The sequence below is a fragment of the Agelaius phoeniceus genome, chromosome 7, assembly GCF_051311805.1.
Source record: "Agelaius phoeniceus isolate bAgePho1 chromosome 7, bAgePho1.hap1, whole genome shotgun sequence".
In the NCBI taxonomy this organism is placed as follows: Eukaryota; Metazoa; Chordata; class Aves; order Passeriformes; family Icteridae; genus Agelaius; species Agelaius phoeniceus.
In genome coordinates this window covers 50,899,326-50,922,686 of record NC_135271.1, presented here as the reverse complement: position 1 = coordinate 50,922,686, position 23,361 = coordinate 50,899,326, and the positions used below count along the sequence as shown (strand labels likewise).

At 40.5% G+C, this 23,361-nt stretch overlaps 2 protein-coding genes across 10 annotated transcripts in view; one reads left to right on the top strand and one right to left on the bottom strand.

The window, feature by feature from the left end:
* Window positions 1-2,003: 2,003 nt before the first annotated feature.
* Window positions 2,004-18,706, top strand: WDSUB1 (WD repeat, sterile alpha motif and U-box domain containing 1). 3 transcript variants are annotated; one of them, XM_077181844.1, is made up of 11 exons: window positions 2,004-2,754; window positions 4,078-4,489; window positions 7,694-7,878; window positions 10,725-10,817; window positions 11,522-11,615; window positions 11,885-11,918; window positions 13,620-13,660; window positions 13,744-13,850; window positions 14,781-14,960; window positions 16,873-17,007; window positions 18,297-18,706. In XM_077181844.1, exons 2-11 carry the CDS (start codon window positions 4,092-4,094, stop codon window positions 18,449-18,451), a joined length of 1,422 nt encoding a protein of 473 aa, XP_077037959.1. In that variant the 5' UTR covers window positions 2,004-2,754; window positions 4,078-4,091; the 3' UTR covers window positions 18,452-18,706. The 3 variants fall into 3 exon arrangements, with proteins under 3 accessions (XP_077037959.1, XP_077037958.1, XP_077037960.1); XM_077181843.1 differs by having other exon boundaries at window positions 2,004-4,489; XM_077181845.1 differs by lacking the exons at window positions 2,004-2,754; window positions 4,078-4,489; window positions 7,694-7,878 and adding an exon at window positions 9,300-9,422.
* A 202-nt stretch (window positions 18,707-18,908) lies between these two features.
* The window catches only part of TANC1 (tetratricopeptide repeat, ankyrin repeat and coiled-coil containing 1), a 74,097-nt gene continuing 69,644 nt past the window's right edge, over window positions 18,909-23,361 (bottom strand). For all 7 annotated transcript variants that reach the window (XM_077181836.1, XM_077181833.1, XM_077181832.1 and 4 more), the window contains 3 exons: window positions 22,904-23,050; window positions 22,320-22,420; window positions 18,909-21,460 (listed from right to left, as the gene is read on the bottom strand). In XM_077181836.1, the coding sequence (XP_077037951.1) occupies window positions 20,098-21,460; window positions 22,320-22,420; window positions 22,904-23,050 (1,611 nt within the window). In that variant the 3' untranslated portion in view covers window positions 18,909-20,097. The remainder of the gene's footprint in view (window positions 21,461-22,319; window positions 22,421-22,903; window positions 23,051-23,361) is intronic.

Genomic DNA, 23,361 nt, shown 5'->3' with positions numbered 1-23,361 from the left:
TTTTCTTGACAATTTTAATACTTCAGGTCCTATGTACACAGGTTTTTTGGTTTGGGGTATTTTTTAGATAATATCTTGGGAGTCTTGCATTTAACATTGAGTTCTTTTTATGATGCATCTAATTCTCTTGGGCTTTTAATAGTAGTTCATAAGGAAGCAATTGCCAAGCAGTCAGAGAAGTTCCCTGCCTGTAAATAAGGGAGGTGTGCAAGGTCGAGATCGCTGTCCTCACAGACGTGGACGTGCACGTGTTTGGTCATGTTCCTGACAACCGCTGTCCTCGTAAGGTTCTGTCCCTTCTTTGGCCTGTAGAAGGGCATTAATCATAATTCCTGCTCTGACTGAAGAAAATACAGAAATTACAAACAGATATTGTGGAACTGCAATATCTGTAGTTCTCTCAAAATAATGCTGGGGTGTTGGTTTTTGCTTTTAAACTAGGTCTGCCGTGTTTGAGTCTTAGTGCCTATTTTTTAATTAATGCTTCCATTGCTCTCCCCAGAATATCTTGTTCAGTAATATTTTCCTTTATTACAAAGTTCTGTTAGAATAATCTTTATTACTTTAAATAAAAAAAAGCACATTTGGGTGTCAGACAGTCTTGCATGCTAACGTGAATTTCCACACTGACTGCTCTGTGCCTTTCCTTTTCATGACCTTTCTGAAGATTTCAGTAAAGAGGTTTGCTGACATGTACCAGCGATGTGAAGATTAATCAATGTTTTGAATTTATGATGGTAAGCTTGTAAGAAGATGTTATAAATATGCTTAGGTAATTGAGAAATCTAGTTCTTCAATGATTTTTTTCAGATTTTGTGCTGGTTTATGCTTTCTTTGCAAAACTAGACCTGTTAGTTTTCTGAAATATCAGACAGGTCACTAGCTACACTACATATAATACCTATAGTACAAGTTGCTTTTTTTTCAGTTTGTATCCCAAGTCAGCTGAACAGCCGGGAAGGTGGCAACATCTACTACTAGAGTGATGACAGTGAGACAAGCATCTCCTCTAACTTGACATGGCCAGCGTATCACTTTCCTTGCTAACAGCCAGTGTCTTCATTTCTCTTGCAGTAAAATTAAATTTACAGGAAATACAATATTTGAATAGCCAGCTTGAGTCATACATATGCCCTCATAGATCCATAGAAAAGAGCAGGGATTTAACCACTAGAAAAATGTTGGTAACGTTTCCTCTTTGCTAATTTTCTCTCCTGTTGATGTTTGTATGTTTTCTTTAGAGGAAAAATTTTCCAGTGTGCTCTCATCCTTTCTGAACAAACATGACCAGTCTTAATTTACAGAATTTATTCTGAAACTTTCAAACTTACTATTTTATAGATATTGTAATGGTACTCAATGAAGAATGTTATGGTGGAGTGCGAGTTCTCTTTTGTCTCTTGTCATCTCTTTGGAAAAAATGGGATGATAAAAAAGCAGCTGAAAATCAAAATACCTATCTTTAAAAAGAGGTCTAAAGCCTTCTTTTTAACAGTGGCTGTCACCTAGGATTCAGAACAGTGAAAGACCAGGCTTCAGCCATCGATCACATCACACAATCAAATAAAATGCTATAAAACAGAGCATGAGATGGTACAGACTAAACACGGAAGGCCAGTCATTTACGGAATGCTTCCTGGGCACAGTGACTCCGAGGAAGTGACTTTGTCTTCCTCAAAACGTGTAGGTGCCGGCTAAACCATTTATTATGTATAAGTTGCTGAGCGTGTGTGTGAAGGCGGGGGGGAGATGGTGTAAGTTACCTGACGGCTGCTGGGCCTGGGGGAGCGCTCTTTGCTGGAGCTCCCCTTCGCTCTGCTCGAGGGCCGCGCCTGTGGCGGGCGGAGGCCGGGCTGAGGCGGTCACCGTGTCCATCTCAGCCGCAGAGCGTGGCCCCGCTGCCCGCTCGGACAGCGCTCTGACGTGAGGGCGCGGCAGTGGCCGGGATAGCATCCGGCCCCGCCAGTATGCCACAGGCGCTGGCACCGCCTGCGCCCACGTAGGGTTCGTGCCAAGGCAGCCATAGCGCCGGCGGCTGTTGTGCGGCTCCGCGCTGGCGCTGAGGGTGCGGAGGGCTGAAGGTCGCACGATCCGCGCCCGCGCTGCCTCGGGGCCGGGACCAATGGCGGCGCTAGAGCGGGAAGCTCTGGGTCCCCCCGCGGCCGGCGCGCAGTGGCGCGGCCCGGAGCGGGGCGGGTCGGCCCGGAGCGCACCATGACGGGAGGCCGGGGGGGCACCGCGCTTGCGCAGCTCCCTGGGCCGTGCGGGGTGGCCGAGGCAGGAGGCGCCGCGGTCGGAGCGCGGTTGGTGCGGGCGGGATCCCCTCATGGCCGGCCCGGGGCCGTGACTGGTGACCGCGGGGTCCTCCCGCAGCCGGGGCAGGGTCTTGTTTACCCGACACGTGCCACTGGAGCTCGGGGTGACTCCGCCGACCTTCCGAGAGCGTCCCGGCCGCGCTGCCGGCGCGATGGGTTGGGTGGGGCGAGGCTGCGGGAAAAAGCAGTAGGGAAGGGGCTGCCAGCCGTGCCGAGAATTGCTGCAGCTGTTCCCGTGGGCCGGTGCTGCTGGTTTGTGGATTATAAAAAAAAATACGTAATTGCCAGAGATGATGCTGTGGTGCTGAACATCTCTCTGGTGACGAATGCTCCCGCTGCTCCTAGCTCCCTCAGTCGATTTATTGATACTGAAACCTCTTGTTCTTAGGTTTGCTTTTCTGCAGTGAGCTCCTGAAATTCTTCTGACAGTGAGATCAAGGTGCCTTTTTCAGCTCATCTTTCCAGATGTTAAGTTTTCTCTGACTCTTTGGTTTCTCGTAGTTGAAGAAAATATGTTTATTTTCTTTCTGCAGCTATCTTATTGATACTTTTTTATTTGTTTAATGGTTTTAGAGTGGTAGTAAAACAGCATCCTGAAGCTGAAGTAGGTAGTCTTCAATGATCTTGTCTTTAACTAAATCGGTGTGCCATACACTGTCTGAAGAGAACGAGTATTTTGCCCTTACATATGTACCTTTGTGTCTGTAGGTATATGTACGTACCTCTGCATATGTGTGCATACATTTATACATACTTACATGTCCACATACATACAAGCGTGTGTGTGTGTGTGTGTGTATGTTTCTATGCAAAAAAAAAAAAAGCGTGAGTATATATAGTTTTGTTTGCAGATGCTTCAGCACTGAAATTATTATTCAGAATGAAACACTTATCTAAAACAGCAGACTATTATATAAGTTAATTCAATATAAATAGTATTTCTGGGTTTTCATTATAAACAGCTTATAAGAGCTATAGGTACTTCATTTTGGCTCTGTGCATTTGGAGATTTCCTGGACCTCAGCAGTGTAAATCACTTGTCTGATACAATTTAAACTGGTTCTAGCAGTTTTACATCCTGGAAAAATGCGTGTGAATTTCACATTGCCTTTTGTTATTCTGTGTAGCAGCAAATGCAATTTCTGGAGAGGTTCCAATGTTGATCACCCAATTAATATTCACATTTTGACTTAAATGTTTCAGTCAGGCTGGTCAAACTTTGGATTGGCAACACAAGTATGTGGTATTGTGCTGATGTTTTGCCATCACTACTGTTGCTATCTGTGAAAGTAAGCAGAAGGGAGCTCTTGGACAAATTCAAACAAAAAGGAAAAGGATGCAAGTAAGGACAGGTACATTGGGAGGACTACAGAGAGATCTTTCGGGCAGTCAGGGATTATCTTGGGAAGGCTAAGGCTGGGCTGTGAGGATAGTGAAGCCCTGGCACAGGGTGCCCAGAGAAGCTGTGACTGCCCTATCCGAGGAAGCATTCAAGCCCAGGCTGGATGGGGCTTGGAGCAACCTGGGATGAGGAAGGTGTCCCTGCCTATGGCAGGGAGTGAAACTGCATGGGCTTTAAGGTCCCTTTCAACCCAAACTAGTCTGTGATTTTATGATTCTCTGCTTAAACAATGCTAGGTGAAAATCCTACTTTGCAAATAGGTTTTTCTTTCCTTTTTTTTTTCCTTCAGAAGTTGTCTTGCTAAGGTAGTATGTTTCATTTACGGAACAGGAAAATTAAGTCTGTTTAAATCTTTTTCAGAATTTTTTTTTCAAATGGCGACATTAATTCACACTTTATCAGATCATAGTGATGATGTCAATTACTGTGCCTTCTCGTCATCGTGCTTGGCTACTTGTTCCTTGGACAAAACAATTCGCGTTTATTCTTTGAGCAACTTCGCCGAGCTGCCGTACTCGCCTTTGGAAGGTCACGCGTACGCCGTGCACTGCTGCTGCTTCTCGCCCTCGGGGCTGGTGCTGGCCTCGTGCTCCACGGACGGCACCGCGGCGCTGTGGGACACCCGCGACGGCCGCAGGCTGGCCGTGCTCCAGCAGCCCGGCGCCAGCCCCGTCAGGGTCTGCCGCTTCTCGCCGCGGGCCGCACACCTGCTGGCCGGGGCCGCGGATGGCAGCGTGGTTCTCTGGAACGTGCAGGCCAGGACACTCTACCGGTGAGTGCCAAGCGTTCTCTGACAAATACTTCGTTTCGAGGTGAATGTAGTTCAAGCGGTACGCTCTACCGAATACAAGATATGTAGACTTACACCACCCATGGATATCACAACCAAACGGGGATAGGATTTAGATGACCAAAAGATTATCGATAGGAGAGGGAGAAGTGCTAAGTAGCTTTTTGGTTTTTTAAGTTAAACAATGCGAACTCAAGAAGCTTTAATTTTTACAAGGTTATTGTACATCTTAATCCTGATTTTTTTTAAAGTTAATTTCATTGATTTAACATGAGATCAGGATGCATTGCACACTGTATGCATCTGGTTTCTAAAGGGTGGGTGAGCAAACTGTGGTACATAATACACAGTTAGTGGAGCCTGACTGTACTGTGTGCTTTATATTGCATTTGCATATAGTAGTATAAATTAAATGTTTAGTTATTAGGAGTTTGGTGCCCAGGAAGGTCTTAGAAGCTTGCTGGTAATCCAGCAACCAGAGTTTGGAAACTATGGACCTGTCCTGAAACTGTACATTTTAAGACATAAAGTGACTGAAAGAAGTATTGGTGCTAAATAAGTTAAGCATGACAGACAGCATTTCACATAGGTTTCCAAGAAACATTTGAAGCAAAGCAGATGAGTATATTAATTGGTGTTGCATCGTTAAAGGCATGAACCTTAGAGCTATCTTCAGAGTCCTCCTTTACATCTCTGTCTTTCAGTGAATTCTTTAGGCCAGTTGTTGTAATCTGTACTTGGGCAAGACATTATTTAGGTTTTAGGGCTTATTATCCAACTAAATTACTCTCTAAAGTTAGAAAAGTAGTTAAGAATTTGAGCAAACTGATGTTTCACTCAGGATTGAGGGAGCAGCTGTTTCTGAAAGACAGAAGTGTTTGATCTTGGTAGTTCCCTGTCAAGCATGTCCCTCATCTTGTGGCCTCTTTGCCTTCCACAGCAGTGATTTATGTGGGAAACTGTACAGTTTTTCAAAATGATTGATTATAGTTACTTGAAATTCTGTAAATCTGGAAATTTGTCCATAAATTGTCCAAGATTTTTGCCACCATGTTTTTTCTAATGCATAAAGAAACACTGAAATGGTTTCTGGTAGTAAAGAGGTACAGATAACCTATTTTTTCCTAGTTTTATCTTTCAGAAAAATTAGGAAATTCAGTCATTAGTATTCTGAAATCTGAGGGTTTGTTTTGAGACATTACTAACGAAGAGATCTCTTTTTTTTAATTCAGAATGCTTGTTGCTGAAGGGAAAACCCCAGAAATATGAAAACAACATTTCTTACAATTGTATGCTCTTAATACATGCAGTGGTGCATATTTTAGACCTACATCCTAATTTTCTTCTAGTTTAATGGTGGATGTATAATGACTACAAAGAAATTATATTGTTATTACAAGCAGAAATTATTCTGCTTTGGTGTTTTCATTGTAGAGAAATAAGAAAAAATTTGAACATTATGATCCTATCCCCTTAACTACTAAAAGTTCATTTCAGAGTGTTAACAGGCCAGCAGTAGTCAACTTTATATCTATTTTGGGATGTGCACGTGTGTATGTATTTTCAGGTGATGAATATTTTTATTGTGATTTGTAATTGCAGGTAGAAAAATGCACATGTCCTGTTTTTAATAGTTGAAATCAGTATAACATAGAAATCATCAAAGTACTTAAAAATTATGTCAGAGGAAGTTAGTTAACCATCTAATGTCAATCTGTGGTCCTCTGTTTCTTTGAAACAGTTGATTGTGTTGATGCTGAAAATGAGAAAACATTTTACTACACTCTTTTGTCAGTTGACTAAATATATGGATGGTAATTATAATAAAATTACATAAAATTTGCTCCTTATCTACTCAGCTGTTGTAATTGACAGTTCAGATGGTGAAGTAAGGTGGCTATTTAAATAACTTCTGTAGTGGATGTAAACAACAGGAAAGCAAGTTGACTTGTGTGTATTTCTTACTGGTCTCTATTTCCTGTTCAGTAGTAAGTTACAAAACTGGTATTTGGCCTGCAAATTTTAAATTCATGCACAATGCTGTTTATTTTACTGTTGCTTTCAGAGCAGAATCAGCAACTTTTTGTGTGAAAAAATGGAGTTTATAAAAGCTACACTAAAGAAAAAAGATTGTACATATAAAAATGGGAAGCACTGTAGTGGATTTGATAATATTCTTAATAAAAGAATTAAGGGATACAATGCTTTTTAGAAGGTTATGGGTCTGATTAGTGTGACACTGAGTAAAATTTGTCTTCTGTGACATTAAGTTTGACACCTCTGGCAGTAAATAAAATTTCTGTCAGTAAAAGAGCATTAGCAGCTGTTCTACGAAGTATGATGACAGAGTAAATAGTTCTGACATACTTTTCATGTGACTGTTTCTCATGGCTGTGATTTTCTCCCCGCACTTAAAGACTCAGCTGTGCACCCTTGGCTGGGTCTGGTGTCCATTAAAAGGAGTCAGACTCTTTCAATTAACTTTAGGTTATCAGACAACATAAAGGATGTCAGGTTGACCCCACTTCCTTCCTGAGGGTTGACCACTCTTCCATATGTGCTAAAAATTTTCTTTGAAGATCAGTTTTGCAAAGTGCTTTGGCTGACTTAATTAAAATACATAATTTCTTTTCCATCTTGCTTTCCGTTGTGTTCAAGTGGTGCAAAATTAATCCTACATCATAAATCACCAAGTATACCACTCAGGTACACCTTATCATATGGGCTATTAGGTGTTCTCTTTTGTCTCTAAAACAGAAGAATTGTCAGTCTTTTTCCCCCTTGTTTGTGTACATGTAAATCTGTATTAATTATAGTTGTATATTTATCTTTGACTTTTAAAATGTATCCTGCCATAGAATTTTAACAGCACATTGTGCCTTTTAAGTGTTAAATCCATGCAAATTGTCTTTAGTTTGAAAATTATTTTATCACTCAGTTAAAATTATTGCCTTGGGCCTCCATCTCATGTTTTTCCTCCTGCTGTCAGAGCTGGTCTGGTCCCTGCTGCAGAGCTTATTTCGCTCTCCTTTCATAGCTGGTTTGGGTTTCTCTTTCCTCTGTTAGCTAGTTCCAAAGTGCAAACCATAGAAGAGTTTGGCTTATTGCATCAGACTGCATTTGAGAGGTCACTTTGTAGAACTTTAACTACTCTCAATTCAAATCCTGTGTACTCTTGCTTTTCAGATCCGGGAAGGTTAAAGGTGGTTCTTTGATGGCTTGTGCATTTTCTCCCAATGGAGACTTCTTTGTCACTGGATCATCTAGTGGTGATTTAACCATTTGGGATGATAAAATGAGATGCCTGTATAATGAAAAAGCACATGATCTTGGAGTTACCTGCTGTGATATTTCTTCACATCCAGTATCTGGTTAGTTACTCAACTCATCAGGGGGAACATTTTTAAAAAGAGATGTTTATTTCTCCCTAGCTCTTGTTTTTGTATTATTTTTGCCATTGGTGCTCAAGATACAAATGACCTTGTGAAGAGCTGATGTTTTGGAATATTCTGAATATTCTTAAGTAAAGGTTGTGGTCAGGTGGGTGGCAAGAAATGTACTAGGTCAACAGACAAGGTGATAACTTTGAGTAGCTAATCGCCCCCATGGCAGGCACGGGTGTTAGGAGATGCAGTGTTTGATTACCATTCCCACTTGTCTCTTTCATACTTTGGTTCCCAAGGAGCAGGACTGGATTAAAACAATGCAGAGAGCTGTAAATCTAATAAGCTAAATGCTTGAACTTTGGCATATGAACAGATAGGCTATTTTCCTGCACCTGACTTTGTCATTTAGAGGAATTTGGGGGAGTAATGAGCCCAGAATCTCCTGCATTCCCCTAAGATGTTCAAAAATCTTGGAGCTGTTTTAGCATTTGATCACATAGTCATTTGCTTCTAATGGAGGTTAGGAAATTGGGAAGAAATCTCTTTGTCAGGAAGCAATGAAGCAACTTCACTTAACAACCTTGTATGTATACTTTTGTGCTTTCCAGATCTTCATAGACATATTTAGACTTTTATATTCAGAATACACAAGCTGCCCTTTCAAAGACCCCAAAATTTGTAACTGAGCAGCCACTTGCATCTTCAAGTGCTGGACCTGGCAATAAGTACTACTGTGTGTGTACCACCCTGTCTAAGGAGGTGATGCAGAGCAGAAGAAAACAGGAGAGAAGCAGTGGGAAAGAAAGCAGGAGGAACCTGAGGAAGAAGGATGTGAACATACACTTCAGAACAGAGAATTAGTGATTGACAATACCAAATCAAACATATATATGCCCTCTGAAAGGTGTAGGATCTTACTTGATGAAAATACTACACAAAAAACTCCATCATGAACTAAGAGTTGCATCTGAGACCAAAACATATGTTGCAGCTGAAACAGATCGGAGTGTAATTTCCACCACTCCATTTCATATTGAGATTATTCTCTAGGTTTAAAAAATACAGCCTTCTGCCAAGATAAACAGGCAACAAAGCAGGTATTTCCTGCACTGTGGATTTGTTCTGGCTGATTTCTGATAATTTTTGATTTTTTAATCTATATATTACTGAAAGTCAACATATTTCTTTTTGTGTGTTGCTGTTTAGTCATCAATGGTTGAACCTTCTGGGATTTTTGGCAGATTTAATACTTTATGAAATGCATACAAGTAGTGCTTATCCAGAACAATTATAGATAGTTTTAAACTATATTTTAAACTATATTTAAGATAGTTTTATCTCTCTTTACCTGCTTAATTCAGAGCGAGTTTTGATCCAGAGTGTCTGATAGGTTCTTTGTGCTTTAGGCTGTAATAGGTGATTCTTCTGCCTTTGAAGTGGATTCAGTCACAGTTGCCTAGGAGCTCATGGCATCTAGAGCTGTTGTGGTGGAGTTTGGTGGAGTTACCATCTTAAGGAGTATAGGTCAGGTAAGGAACAGAGGCAGGCTCCTGCACTTTAGGAAGGCAGACTTCCAGCTCTCCAGAGAGGTTGCCAGTGGGATCCCCTGGGAGACTGCCCTCAGGGACAAAGGAATGGAACAGAGTTGGCAGATCTTTAGGAAGGTCTTCTACTGAGTGCAAGAGTCCGTGGTCCCCAGGAGTCAGAAACTGGGCAAGGAGGGCAAGAGATTTGCATGGCTGAGTCAAGAACTGCTGGTCAAACTAAAAGGCAAGAAGTGCATGCCCAGGCAGTGGGAGCAAAGATGTGTAACCTGGGAAGAGTAAAGAGATGAGTTACGATTGTGTAGGGAGGGGATGAGGAAGGCCGAGGTGAAGCTGGAACTGAACCTGGCATGTGATGCAATGTTCCCAGCCCCTCACCCACCAGCAGCCCCAAATCCTTCTTGGCAGGGCTGCTCTCCACTGTTCACCCCCCAGCCTGGATTGTCACTGGGGCTTGCCCCAGTCCTGCTGCTGCACCAGCACCTGGGATCCCCATGGGCCAGCGCTCGGGCTTGTCCACGTTCCTCTGGGGTCCTCCGGATCCTTGTCCTTCTTGTGTCACCTGCACCACTCAGCTTGATGTCATCTCCAAATTTTCTGAGGGTGTGCTTGCTTCCTTCTTGTGCCTATTAAATATCTTAATGCAGATATTACATGGCACTGTTCCCAATACAGAACCCACCCAGAGACACCACTGGACACCACTGGTCCATTGGGACTCTGAGCCATTCACCACTACCCTGAGGTTGCAACCATCCAACCACTTGTGCATCTAACAGTCCAGTCGTGGAACATGATTCAGAAATGTTCATAGCCACTGAATCCAGAAGGGAAAGCTATAAAACTATTGTTGTATTTCACACTTAATGCAGTATTTACTGAGTGTTTGGCTGGACTGCAGTCATGAAATGTCAGTTTATAAAAGTGAAAAGTTAAATGTGTACAAGTATGAAAATTCCCTGTCAGATACTCTCAAATTTTGTATGTGTATGTGGTTAATTTTGAGAATTGCGGAACTGTAGAAAAAATGGATATAACCATATAATTTAGATTTAAAGACCCTAGCTGTATAATTAGAGGATTCAAACATTTCCCACCAAGAAAATTTAAAACATGAGCACAGCTCTATTCTTAATCTACTTATTCAGAAAAGAGTATAATGATACCTATTTGTTACGTCCAAACTGTTTTAGAACTTCTGCAATGATTTTATGCTGATGTACTTTTACTGATCTGCTGTTATTTTCAATGTTTCTGACTCCCATTTATATATTTTAATTTTATCAGATAGTGAAAATGGATTCAAATACTTCCAGATGGCTTCCTGTGGACAAGATAATCATATCAAACTCTGGCTTATTTTGTTTGCAGATTCCTTAGGTTTGTATAGAAATGTTTTTTGGATCTACCAATGTCTTAGGTCTTTAGTGACAATTTAAATCGAAAATCAAATTTGTACTACTGGATTCACAGCCAAACTAACCACAAGTTGAAAGTTTTCTTTTAATTATTAGCTGGAGAACAGCTAAGGCATTCAGCACTTTGTGATGCTGTGCCATGTAGATTTTATTTAGCAATCTATTTAACAAGTACTGTAAGTAAAGATTTAAAAAAAATTCTACCATGGCCTTAGCAGGTTGATAGGTTAAAACCTCTTAATGTGCCTGGCAAGGGAGAGGTTTGTTTTCACATTTCAGTATATCCTGGGACTTGAATAAGAGTTGGAGAAAAGAATGTTGGCTCCTGCAAAAACTACGATGTAGAGACTAAGTAAATTTGCCAAAATATCTTCAGTGGGTGCTTTTTTGTAATCTCCTTTATAAAAAAGTATGTAAGCATTAATACTGTGTGTCCAGATACACATTTAATTATCTAAAACCTTGTGAGACATGCTAAGACTACAAAGTGATAAAGTTCGAGCTATCAAAAGGGGAAGTTGTCTCTATGGTCTTTTTATCCCCTTTTTTGTAAACAATATGTCACAGAGTCACATCTTTGGTGGAGCTTTGGGCTTCTTAGAGCAGCTTGTGTTATACCTGGTCAAATATAGCCATATGTAATAATTTACTTTTTTGTATTTTTAGGTGTTCAGTTAAAATATAAATGCACACTGAATGGGCACTCTGCCCCAGTTCTGGCTTGTGCATTTTCATGTGATGGACAGATGATAGTCTCGGGGTAAGCAGCACCTTGTTAAAATGTCAGGCTGTCCAGGTTCGTGCTTCAATATTGTAAAACAGAAAGTTCAAAAGAGTTAAAAATTTCTAAATATTTCTTATCAATAATTAAGGAATAGTTCTGTGACCTCTAGAGCTGTTGAAGTGTCTTTACAATCAGTCTGTGTCTTGTGGGTGATTGAGTTTGAAATCTTGGGTTGTGGAAAAAGTTAATGAAACACTTTCCTTTTCCTTCTCTGCATCACTTTCATGTCAATGTATTTTTTTAAGGTCTGTGGACAAGTGCGTCATAATCTATGAAACTGTAAGTATAGCATTATACAGGATCATTTGTTGGGCTTGTCTTTAAATATAAGCACTGCTTCTGCAGTGTTGTAGCAATGAAAAAATACTAAAGAATACAAGTTATACTAAGCCAAATGCTTACTGTGCATTTGGGGGCAGGAGGGGAAGGAGTCTAAGGAAAAATATCTCCTGAGAGTTGATCAATCTTTCTCACTTTCTATTTACATTGTGAGGATTTGTCAGTTGATTTCTCTGCAGCAGGGTGTTAATTAATTCCATACTTTTACAAGATTCATATTGAAGTGGAAGGATTTTTTCTTATCCTAACTTTAGCTTAGCTTCCAAAGCACAGAAGACTGTAACTTTTGACATAAAATCAGGAATGGTGAACATAAAAATTCTGTAGTTAGCTATATGTAAAGTGCAAATAGAAGCATAATAAAGAATTCAAGAAAATTTTTATATTAAGCACAATGTCTTTAAAACCTATTGTTTAAGCATTTTCTATAGTAACGGTGTTATCTCCTTTATGATTCACCTGTAAGTGATAAATATGCCTTTAATACTTTATAGTATTAAAAATAATAATTTTGCTGAAAATGACAGATGAAAAAATTTTAAACTTCTTCAGCTTGCTCTGCACATACTTGTTGTATTGATACCATTTTTAAATTAGCATTAAAGTTTTTCACCAAAATCACTAATACAATACCAGCAAAGTTTTTGGCCCAGTTATTTTAGTAGTTTAGACAGGTATGTAAGATGTCCTCTAGAGTTCAGAAGCCTCAGAAAACTGGAAGATGAAGGAAACCGCAGCCTAAATATTTCTTAATACTGTTCATCAGCTTTTGTGGCCTTAGGTTTTTATTAAATGGGACAATAACTTTTCTAGTTCTGAAATTCTCCTTTGGATTTACTCAAAACCTGCCTGGACACCTGCTCTAGGTGATGCTGCTTTAGCAGAGGGGTTGGACTAAATGATCTCCAGGGGTCCCCAACCATCCTGTGATTCTGTGGGGAAAAGTGGGGACTTTTAAATAAACCTTTGTGGGAGGGAGAGAGATTTCAACCTATATTAGGGAACTTTAATCATGTTGGACAGCTCAAAATATTGGAGTGCTGACTGATCAATTAGTGATTCAGAATAATTTTGCTCATCATCTTTCCAACCTGTCTGTACCTGTCAAAGAAATGCTATTTTTCATAGGAGGGAAAATCTTTCCATAATAAGTTAAAACTGCCAAAATTCAGGAATTTCATTTTTTAGTTAGTATTTCATGGCCAAATAGAGAATAGGCCAAATAGGTGTGGTTAATTATTGGTCCAGTTGAAGGCTTGTGAGTTGACCCCCACAATGACCCTTTTGGTCATTTCTAATACAAGATTTATAGAAGAGATGTCTTTATCTACACAACCAAGCAGCCAATATGGATTTAATTCAGTCAGTGTTCCAGCACTCTTCTCCCTGCATTGTTCCACGCTGGCTGATTGTGCAGGGGAACAAGGCTCCAGGGCATCAAATAGGGGCTTAAAGCAGGAGAGTCAAGTTGTATTTCTGATTCTGCTGCTGATCAGCTTTGTCAAAGTTGTGTAACTTCTCAGAAGGTACCTTCTGTCACCTTTCAAGAAGCAATATTCCCTGTTTTGAAAGGAAGCAAACAAGTGAAGAAACACTTTTTTTATTCTTTAAGATTTAAAAATCACAAAAACTTTTTTACAGAGTACTGGCAATACCCTTCATATTTTGTCTCAGCATACAAGGTAAGAAACCAGCATGATTATTCTGTTTCATAAATAAAAGAAATCCTTTTCTAATGAATTTTCAGACTTTTTTTCATTTGTAGATATGTTACAACTTGTGCTTTTGCACCACGTAGTCCTTTACTTGCCACAGGCTCAATGGATAAAACTGTGCACATATGGCAGCTTGACCTTAAGCAACCCTGTGCAGGTCAGTGTGTGAAGTATTTGAAATCTGTTCTTTTAAATTCAAAACACCTTCTGAAGATGCAAAACTCCCTTTCTTACCTGCACTTAATGTGTAACATCAGGATTGTGTGCATGCTTTTTATCTTCTAAGTAACCTGACTAATGCCCAGAAGAGGTCTTCTCTTTTTGTTGTTTTGTAAAGAAAAAAATACTAGACGTATTTTAGTTTTAATAATTTGGTCTGTCTGTTTTTCTGATATTTGCACTTGCTTATTTTTTGGCATTTAAGAGGTGAATGTTATTGCCAGTGTTGAAGCACTTCTTGGACACGCGTAATTTGTGACAAGTTGAAAAACTGCTAATTGCAAGTGTAATTGTCAATTAGAAATGCACCTTACCAGTTGTTATAGGTGAAAAACTAATTGTACAAATGACGTAAGTGCCATTAATATAGGATAACTAATGGTACAAATTACACCAGCACCTCAAGTGTGTGGAACAAAGGTACATTTTGTCTTTTTTCAAACCACAACAGTAAGTTTGGATTTTGGTGTGCCTTCTAAGGATGTGCAAGGTGATTCCAGTGTCTGCTAGCACTTTTCTGGTTGTTTGTTAAATTCAGATTTGACAGAAGTGTAGGCATCTAAGAGATTAAATTCCTCTAAACTTTGAAAATTGACAGGTAAAAGGTAAACCCAAATTACTGCCCTCCCTCACGAAAGAATCTCTAAGAAGCATTTATTTTCTTAGTTGAAGAATGTATAGTACTGAGAACACTTAAAAACAGGATCTATTAATGACATTGTTTCTTTGAACTGAGAATTTCATTGTTGTTTGCTTTTGGGGGGTTGTGATGAGTTGGTTTTTTTTTGTGGGGGAGGGAGGATAGTGTTGTTTGTTTTTAATTTGGGTTTGTTTTGTTTTGTTTTTTAACTCTTTTTCATTTTCAAAGGAGGTACTGTAGAAAATGAGTCAAAGGTGGCTATTGAGGACTGGTCGGAGGATGATGTTTCAGCCTGGCTCTGTGCACAGGATTTAGCAGACTTTGTTGGACTGTTCAAAATGAATAATATTGATGGCAAGGAACTACTGAATCTTACTAAAGAAAGTCTGGCTAATGAATTAAAAATTGGTAAGAGTATTGAAATCCAAATAGGTTTTAATCTCTAGAGTACTTTGAAATGTTGGAACGAAAACAAGTTAGGAGTTCCATAAATGGATTTTTTCCCCCCTGAAATGCCTTTCTTATTTCATTTCCAGGGCTGTTAAAAACCCCCTTATTTTACATTGTTCACAGTATTCCTTTTTTTTGTGTGTGTTTGCTCATACCTGGTGACGTACAATGCACTTCCACTAATGATACTGTTAAATGGTCTTACCTGATTTTGTTTCTATTTTCCTTGTTTGATCTTGTATTATTAAGCTGTGGAAAAGGAATTTCAGCTATGCTCTATAATTCATGTTTCTCCTTTTGGTAAATAGGGTAGTCTATAGTTTCTCCTATCAGTCTGCAGAAGTGCAATGTTTAGAATTGCGGGTGGTTGCCAACCTTGAATTGAACAGTGACATTCCTAAGTGTGCATTTGATGATGACTTTTGGTAAAGACCAAGCAAAGCTTGCCTGGCTCAGACAATTTCTAATACATCAGGTTCATACATTGTCCTATTGCTTTATTGCAAAACTGTGATTACATTTTAGAAGGAATCAAAAGGAAGCACCATATAAGTCATGATTCCACAGTGGTCATTATGAAATAAGAAGATTTAAAATAGTGAACTGCACTGGAACTTTCAAAATGCAAGTTCTCTATTACTTTTGATGGCCAGATTTAGATGTAAATTAGGTGCTAATACATTCGTGAAAGTGAGGTCAAGTATGACAAAAGCCTGAATGAGGTAAGAAACCTATTAAAAAGTACAGCTGGATATTTTTTGTTGTAGGAGGACTGCTCCCTTCCTTTCTGTGTGTGTGGAATTGGTCCATATTGGATCATACTATCTCTGTGTAACAGCTGGCTTTGTTGAAATCTAGAAATAACAGAAATGCTGGGAATCTGTCAGGAATTGTCATCCATGAAAGACACTTGGCTTCCTCAGTTTAGGCAAACATTTTCCTTAGCATTGAAGTAGCATAAAACTTTGTTGCAGCAATTGCCAGCTGAGGCTAATCAGATAACGCTGACTAGAAAGTTCTGTGAGAACTGAATGTAGTGTGACTTGCTACAAAGAGATTCTCTGTGGGGAGAAGGTATAGAAAGGTATAGAAATTATGGCCTCATATATTTGACTTTAAAAATTGCTCTTTATCTGCCATAGCTCAAGCATTTACAAAGTAGGAAAATACTATTTGCCTAAGATGAACAACATTTTTTGTGTTATTCATATTCCTTTTTAACTAAATTTTAGGTGTCTACCACCATACAAATGCTTGAATGAGCATGTTCTTTCTCTCCTTGATAACCTGTTTTCTTTCCTCTGAGACTGTGATGTAAGATCTTGCTAAAGACAAGTTTTTCACAGTCTGTGCAGTTTGGAACAGAACACATCAGTGTTCTGATGTTCTGCAGGCTCAGGCACCTTTGAGTTGTGCCTTTGTAAGCCCAGACAGTGCTGCCCAGCAGGTGCAGTGTATGTTTGAGCAGGGGTGCGGAATGCCAGTGTGAAGGCAAAGGGAGATGCAGTCTCTCCTGCTCCCTTTGGAGGTGCACAGCTGTCCCTTCCCAGCGGCACCGCTCGGGCCCTGCCAGGGCCAGCCCTGCTCCCGCGCTCTGCACCCTGCACGGCCACCAGGCCACTGCTCTGCCATGGCTCTGCTACACTTGAGCTGCTTTTACTGATTGTTTTCATCACTACCCAAAGCTCCTGTTGCACAGCAGGAGAGAGAACCTGTGGCAGAGCTGACTGGAGTGGGAGCCAGGGCTTTTGGTTTAGGGGGTGGTGACATGGAGCTATGTCTCCTGTAACATGGATGCTGACTATTCCAAAACCTGACCTCTTTGCCTTACCTGTTGTGCTGTCCACTTCATGTACAAATCATTTTTCAGAGTCTCTAGGCCTGCGCAGTAAAGTTCTCCAGAAAATTGAAGAACTGAGGATGACAATGACCTCGGTTTCTGTTCCTGATGAGTTCCTATGTCCTATAACAAGAGAGCTTATGAAAGATCCTGTCATTGCCACAGGTATGTCTCTACGTGACATAGACTAAAACTAATTACTTGAGGGTAAAGATAGGCCCATTTTTGTATTCCCACACCTATTTAACAGCAGACTTAGAAAGATAAACTATTCTAAATAGCTGTAGCAACAAACCAGAATTGTGATAAACATTTAATTTGCTGAATTACAGCTCTGATATGGAGAAAAATACTCTTATCAAGCAACTTCTTCCTTTTCTTAATGTGCCTCCCTCTATGTGCCTTTGTAAATATAATTACAAGCCTAATTACAGTGTTGGCTCAGTTAATGCAAAATGGAATTGTGCATTCAGTAGGGCAAAAAGGAAACAAATCAAACCAGCCCCCCACAAAAAAAAAAACCCAAAAAACCCCACCAAAAAATCCCAGGCTCATTTCTATGCTTAGCACACCATCTGTAGGGCACTTAAAAGTTTGTACAGAACGAGACTCCTATAAATGCAGCAGCCATTGGAACTGTGATATGTCAGCAGCATAAGATGTTACATAGTTAAAACATTTTATGAAGAACTATTGTTTTGTAGTTCTGTTCCTGGGGGGAGAGGGAAGGGTAAGCATAGAAATATCAGATCAGTATTTTTTTTTGTTGCTCTGTAAACAGTAACTAACTTCATCTGGTTCTGAGGTATTAAGCAGACTTCTGAGAACTAAACTGGCCAAAATACAAAGACATTTGCTAACTGCTGGAGTGATAGCTGCTTTATTCAGTAAGGAGTAAGGAGACAAGAGGAGGGGCATAGGGCCCAGGCTTGTATTCTACCACAGATATTCCTGGGTGACTGATACTTAGCTGGGGCCTAATTTTTGCTCTTTAAGGATCAGATGGTTCAGCTACAAACTCTTAAGAGCCAAAGTCCTGAACCTGGGCAGGTGGTGAGGGCTCTGCACAGGCACAGCTCAGGGCTGGGTCAGCCAGGTGGACAAGGCCGCTGTTCAGCAAAGCAGAAGGCTTTAGCTGTTTTAGGCAATTGAGTTAGGTAATCAGCTTTTACTTCACATTATGGATCATTCAAACTGAAAAGAAAGTCTTATTTAACTTGTGCATAATATATTTTGGTGCTTTGCAGGCAGAGATAGATATATGAAACTAGCCAGAACTGTTTGTATCCACTGTAAAGATTTCACATAGAGTGCACTTATTCTAGATCTCAATTTTCCTGTTTGCATGTATTTATTTCCTTACTTCCCTTTTACATTTAAACAGCTAACATCTGCACAGTGCCACAGTGCCCAAGCCTCTGTACTATGAGCTTTTGTTGATGGTTTCTTTGCAGATGGCTATTCCTATGAAAGGGAAGCAATGGAAAACTGGATCAGCAATAGACGATCTAGTCCCATGACAAATCTTCCTCTCCAGTCTCTTATGCTCACACCAAACAGAACACTAAAAATGGCCATTAGTCGCTGGCTAGAGACTCAGCAGAAATAGTTAAACCACTTAATTTTGAAGTTGTTTGTTAAAATTAATTGAAATTTTATGCAGCTGGAGGAATTAATTGTATCAGAAACAAATGGAAAGCAAAACTTGTGTTTCTCTTCTATCTGTGGCTGGTTCAACCTTCACTGGTGGAAACTCCCAGAACAACTTTTAAGTTCCTGGTAGTTCTGCTTTGTGGTATTTCTGTTTAAGAATCAAGTACTCAAACTCAGTTTTTCAAATAAAATTTTCTTATAATTTTTACTATGTTTATGAGTTTTGAGTCTTCATCTTGCCAAGTCAGGCTTTCAGAAGGTAAGAAATAACAAAGTACAGGATCTGTATTTCTTTTTCTACTCTAACAAACCAAAATGTGTCTTCCTCTGTTCCCCATTACTGGACAAGTAGTTGGAAAAGCTGGGAGAGAGTTTCTCCTGTAACCATCAGGGACTGCATCTCATCCCACAGGTATATTCATAATCTTTATTTTGTATGGAAAGAGTACAGTAGCTGTGCAAAAATAGAACTACAGGACAAGACTAATATGGGACTTGTACAAAATATCAAAGAAACAGTAAACAATAAATAAGCTAAAGTGTAATGATACAAACTGCAAAAGGATGTGTAGAGCTGGGTACAGCTGTTTACAATGTACACCGAACACTGTAATCAAGCACGATGGGAAGAAGATAAAGCTGAGCACTCCACCTGAATTGCACTCATAGGAATGTCACTGCAGCAGTTCAGTTTCAGTATGTTCTTGCCAATAAAAATCCTCATTTCCTTAAAAAACCAACGTCTCAACTTCATTCTGTCATGCAACTGCACATACACTGTTCCTCAAACTTTCACGTTCACGCCATCCCTTTCTTGGTTTCCCATAAAAACATTTACTAAGCATTCAGTTGTTGTACCTTTTCACAAATAAACAATAAATCATTTTGCTTTAAGATAGCACCCAAAGGTGATTAGATACCCTATATAAAGTGCGATTATTGTTAATAGGCCATAATAGTGTGTTCTTCAGTGCAATAACCAATATGGTCAAAGCCTCCCAATACACATGCAAATGTCACTCATTTTATTTAATTTCTTCTATTTACTAAAAATAGTTTTATTTACACATCAAAGCATGGCTGCTTATAGTTTACTCATACACAAATTATTTATGCTTCCTAAATGTACATCATGCAACCCAAATTAGATCCCACTAGAAAAGTGATAAAATAATTTGATTTGAAAAAAATGCATGCATGTACAGATCTGAGTATTCTGCAGCAGATTATCGCCCTTAGCGCTGCTGTGAGACATCAGCACGTAAGCAGTTGAGAGGCATGAGTACTATGTGTGAGATGCAAGAGAACCAAAAGCCAAGACTGAAGCCATATGTGAAAGGAAAGGCTTATTTAATGGTAACATGTGATAGGAAAGATTTCTCTGCTCGAGCTCCTAGGCCAACCTAATTAAGTCTTTCTACACTAATTTGTTATTCCAGTTACTGTCACTGCCTGTGATGGTAGGAACAGTTGGAAGTGGTTGTATCCCATAAAGACTGCTCCCTGGGACCCAGCCATGCCGAGGCAGTCAGTGTTTTGTAGAGCAGTCAGACCCTGTGATGTTGTGAGCCCAGTCTCCCCCCTCAATGTACAGAACAGTATTTACACATTTGATTCAATGAACGATCGCTTTGGTTTTGCCGTGGTGACGTGACTGAGGGGGCCGTCCTGAGTGCTGTGGGATGGCAGTTTGGCTGCAGCATCAGGGTATAAATGAGAACCTTGGTTGAGTGATCTGCTGTCTGTACAGTGGGGAGGGGTTTGGCATGGGAGCTCCTCACGTTCTTTTGCTTGCACGCTGCTCTGGCTGCCATCTCCAGGGGCAGTGCCTGTAGAGGATCCCTTAGTTGAGTAGTGTTTAACTGAGAACTGCTCCAAGTTGGAGGGCTGAATGCCTGCAGAAGCAACGTTTGTGGATAATCCATCTGCTGCCTGAGAGTGCCAAGTGCGACTAGACTGTGTGTTTTGCTGCTGAAACCTTGCAGTCTTGTCCATGATTCCCATAAACGGAGTAGCGCGAGGTCGGTGCTCAGTGCCCTGAGCTTGACTGATGTTGGTCTCCTTGAGTCGAACATCTGGGCCCAGCCCCTTAACACTGCCTGACAAACTGCTGGCTGCAGTGAAGCTGCTTGATGAGCTGGCAAGAATCACACTACTGGATGGAGAGCCAGAAGAGCCACCACTGGCTACAGGGCTTTGCTCCCTTGAGTCACTGAAATTCGTTGGAGCAGAGGCTGTTGATGTGTCACCAGGTTTAGATTTACAAGCAAAAGAACGAGAAGCGTGAGTCTCATGATGCTGTGGATGTGAACGCTGGCTAGACACAAACTTCTCATTGTGCAGTTCAGCAGTGGGGTCTGTGGAAATGCTTCCAGATGAAAATATGTTTGTCTTATCCACCTGTTGACTTCCACAGTGCCGGATGGGCAAGGGACTGTGGGGAAGATGCTGCAAAGGTGATTGTGGCTTGGTGCTACATTGACTGCTTCCTGGTTTAGATCCAGGCTGGATGGAGCTCAGATGCTGATTCGTTTTTACAATCTGTGCCTGCTTTGTTGGCTGCATAATCAAACCTGGCTCTCTCAGGTATTTGTTGCTTGTTCTGCTTTGAGGGGACACACACTGAGCTTTCTGAACACCTTCTTGAAGGGTCCTGCTAAATAATGAAGCAGCAGAGGAACATTGCAGCCTTTGTGGAGGAGAAACAGATTCACTGGGGTGTGGCAGGTCAGCTTCCCTGTCTCGAAGATTAAAATTATCGTTCACACCTGATACAATTCCTTCCTCCTCATTATCAGAATTGCTGGTTTGTTCAAGCAGCTGTGGACACTGATGCTTCTGTTGCTGTGTTCTCTGGAACTGTTTGCACTCCTCTTCCACCCGAGCCAAGAGACGTTTTATCTCCTGATTGCTGGGGCATATCTGAGTGGCTTCCCGTAGGTCAGAGAGAGCAGCAAGTAGTTTTCTGTTTAGGAACAAATAAGTAAACAATGAAAACGGGCAAATCTGTGTCCCAGCATTGCCTACTACTATTCCACCTCCACCCTTTTAGCAATATGTCCTGATTTGTTGCTTCCTGCTGCAGGTGGTGACAAATTACAACTGGAAATTCTCCACCTCAGGAAATTCTTAACTAAGGTGGAAGCACAGACCCAACCCTGAATGCTTCCCTGAAGTACCCTGATACCCCATGCAGGCAGGCAGGAGAACTCTCTGCTGGGAACACCAGGAAATGACAATTTGTCTCACAAGCTCTTCCACAGTTACCTCTAGAGATAGGAACCTGCTGAACTCTGCTTCATGACCATTTATTGATGTTTAGAAAAGATATGGTGAATCAAAAAGACACCTCTTCCTGTACTTCAGCTATACCACTATAGTTTGTTATTCTTTCATCCTAAAGAGATGGTTCCTCATCTCTCCCCTATTTTTGTCTTCAACTGCTAACGATTCATCATATTATTTCCTATCAAAGTAGCCAGTAATAAACTGCAAGCTTGGCAATAAACAATGAAGTGCTGGAATTGGGTGGCACACTGCTGGTCACATTCTGCTGAGTCATGTGGAGCAGCAGACCTATTCACTGTTACATTTAAAATAATCCCTCTTCATATGAGTTTGTTACTTTCTGGACTACCTCATAAGTACTTACCGAGTATTCAATATCACTATTTGGATGTGGTTGGCTTTATCTGATAAGAGAGACCCAGTACACATGTAAAGTGCACTAAAAAATAATTTTTTCTTTGCAAATTTGAAATGCAACTAGCAGAAAAGAACAAGTTATTAAAAATGGCAAGTTAAAAAAAAAATCTCTGCAGTACCTGCTGTTCCTCTTGGCTCTCGCTCTGGCATAATAGGCTTCGTAGCACCTAGGCTTCAGATCCAAGGCTTTGGTAGCAAACTCTTCAGCCATTCCAAAATCCTAATAAAGGAATCAAGCACACCATTACACAGCGCCAGGCAAAGCAAGTTGCCAGCTGCAGGTCGTGCTCTGGCTCCAGGAGCGCAGCCAGCGCACGTGGCAGAGGCTCCTGCCCCGGTCTGCAAAAGCAGGTACTTCTGAAAGCACACATGGGCACAGCCATGGCACCTGGTTGTGCTGGTTGATAACAAAGGTAGCAATGTTTTGCATTCAGTCTTTTAAAAGTACCACAAAGATCCAGTAGTTCATCATTCCACAATAACTGCATGAGGTAAGACCAGCTGTAATAGATCCCCCACGACAACATGCCCTCACCTTATAAGTCACCCATTTATTGACATGATAAAGCCCAAGATCAGGATATAGTGAAAAGGATTCTAAAATAGCACAGATAGATATCCACACACAACCCAGTAATGCAGTAGGATATAAGTCTCAGATTCCCAGTGCTAGAGAGGCAGCAGACTAACAGCAAGAGCTTACATTTGTTTTGCGGCGACATCGTGACAAGTTCAGGTATAATGAAACTCTCAGCTCAGTGAAGGCTTTCATTTCCTCACCAAACCCTTCCCTTGGGAACTTCCTCAATGCATACTGATAGCGCTGTGCTGCTTCCCTCATCTTGCCTTTCTGCAAATTTTAGGGAACAAGAAGTTTTTCACAAACGTCTAATATTGCAATACTGTCCAAAAAGCATATTTATATTTGACATCTAACAAGAGATGCCCTTCAAGCAGAAAACACAGAGAGAGATTTTCTAATAAATATACACAGTATGAACTACACTGTCAGAAAAGCACAGGGAGAACCTGCATGTTAATCAGAGTTTGTGTCCCTTTCTGAACTCAAATGTTTAATGGTATTTGACAAGGGTAATATTTGCACTAATATGTACTACTACTAGTACCAGAAAAAAAATCATATAATCTGATGTATTACTA

Coding starts and splice junctions, on each gene's coding strand:
- WDSUB1 (XM_077181844.1), top strand. CDS start 4,092: ATGGCGACATTAATTCACACTTTATCAGATCATAGTGATGATGTCAAT. Junction 13,661..13,743: donor ATTTTGTCTCAGCATACAAG/GTAAGAAACCAG, acceptor TTTCATTTGTAG/ATATGTTACAACTTGTGCTT. Junction 14,961..16,872: donor GGCTAATGAATTAAAAATTG/GTAAGAGTATTG, acceptor ATCATTTTTCAG/AGTCTCTAGGCCTGCGCAGT.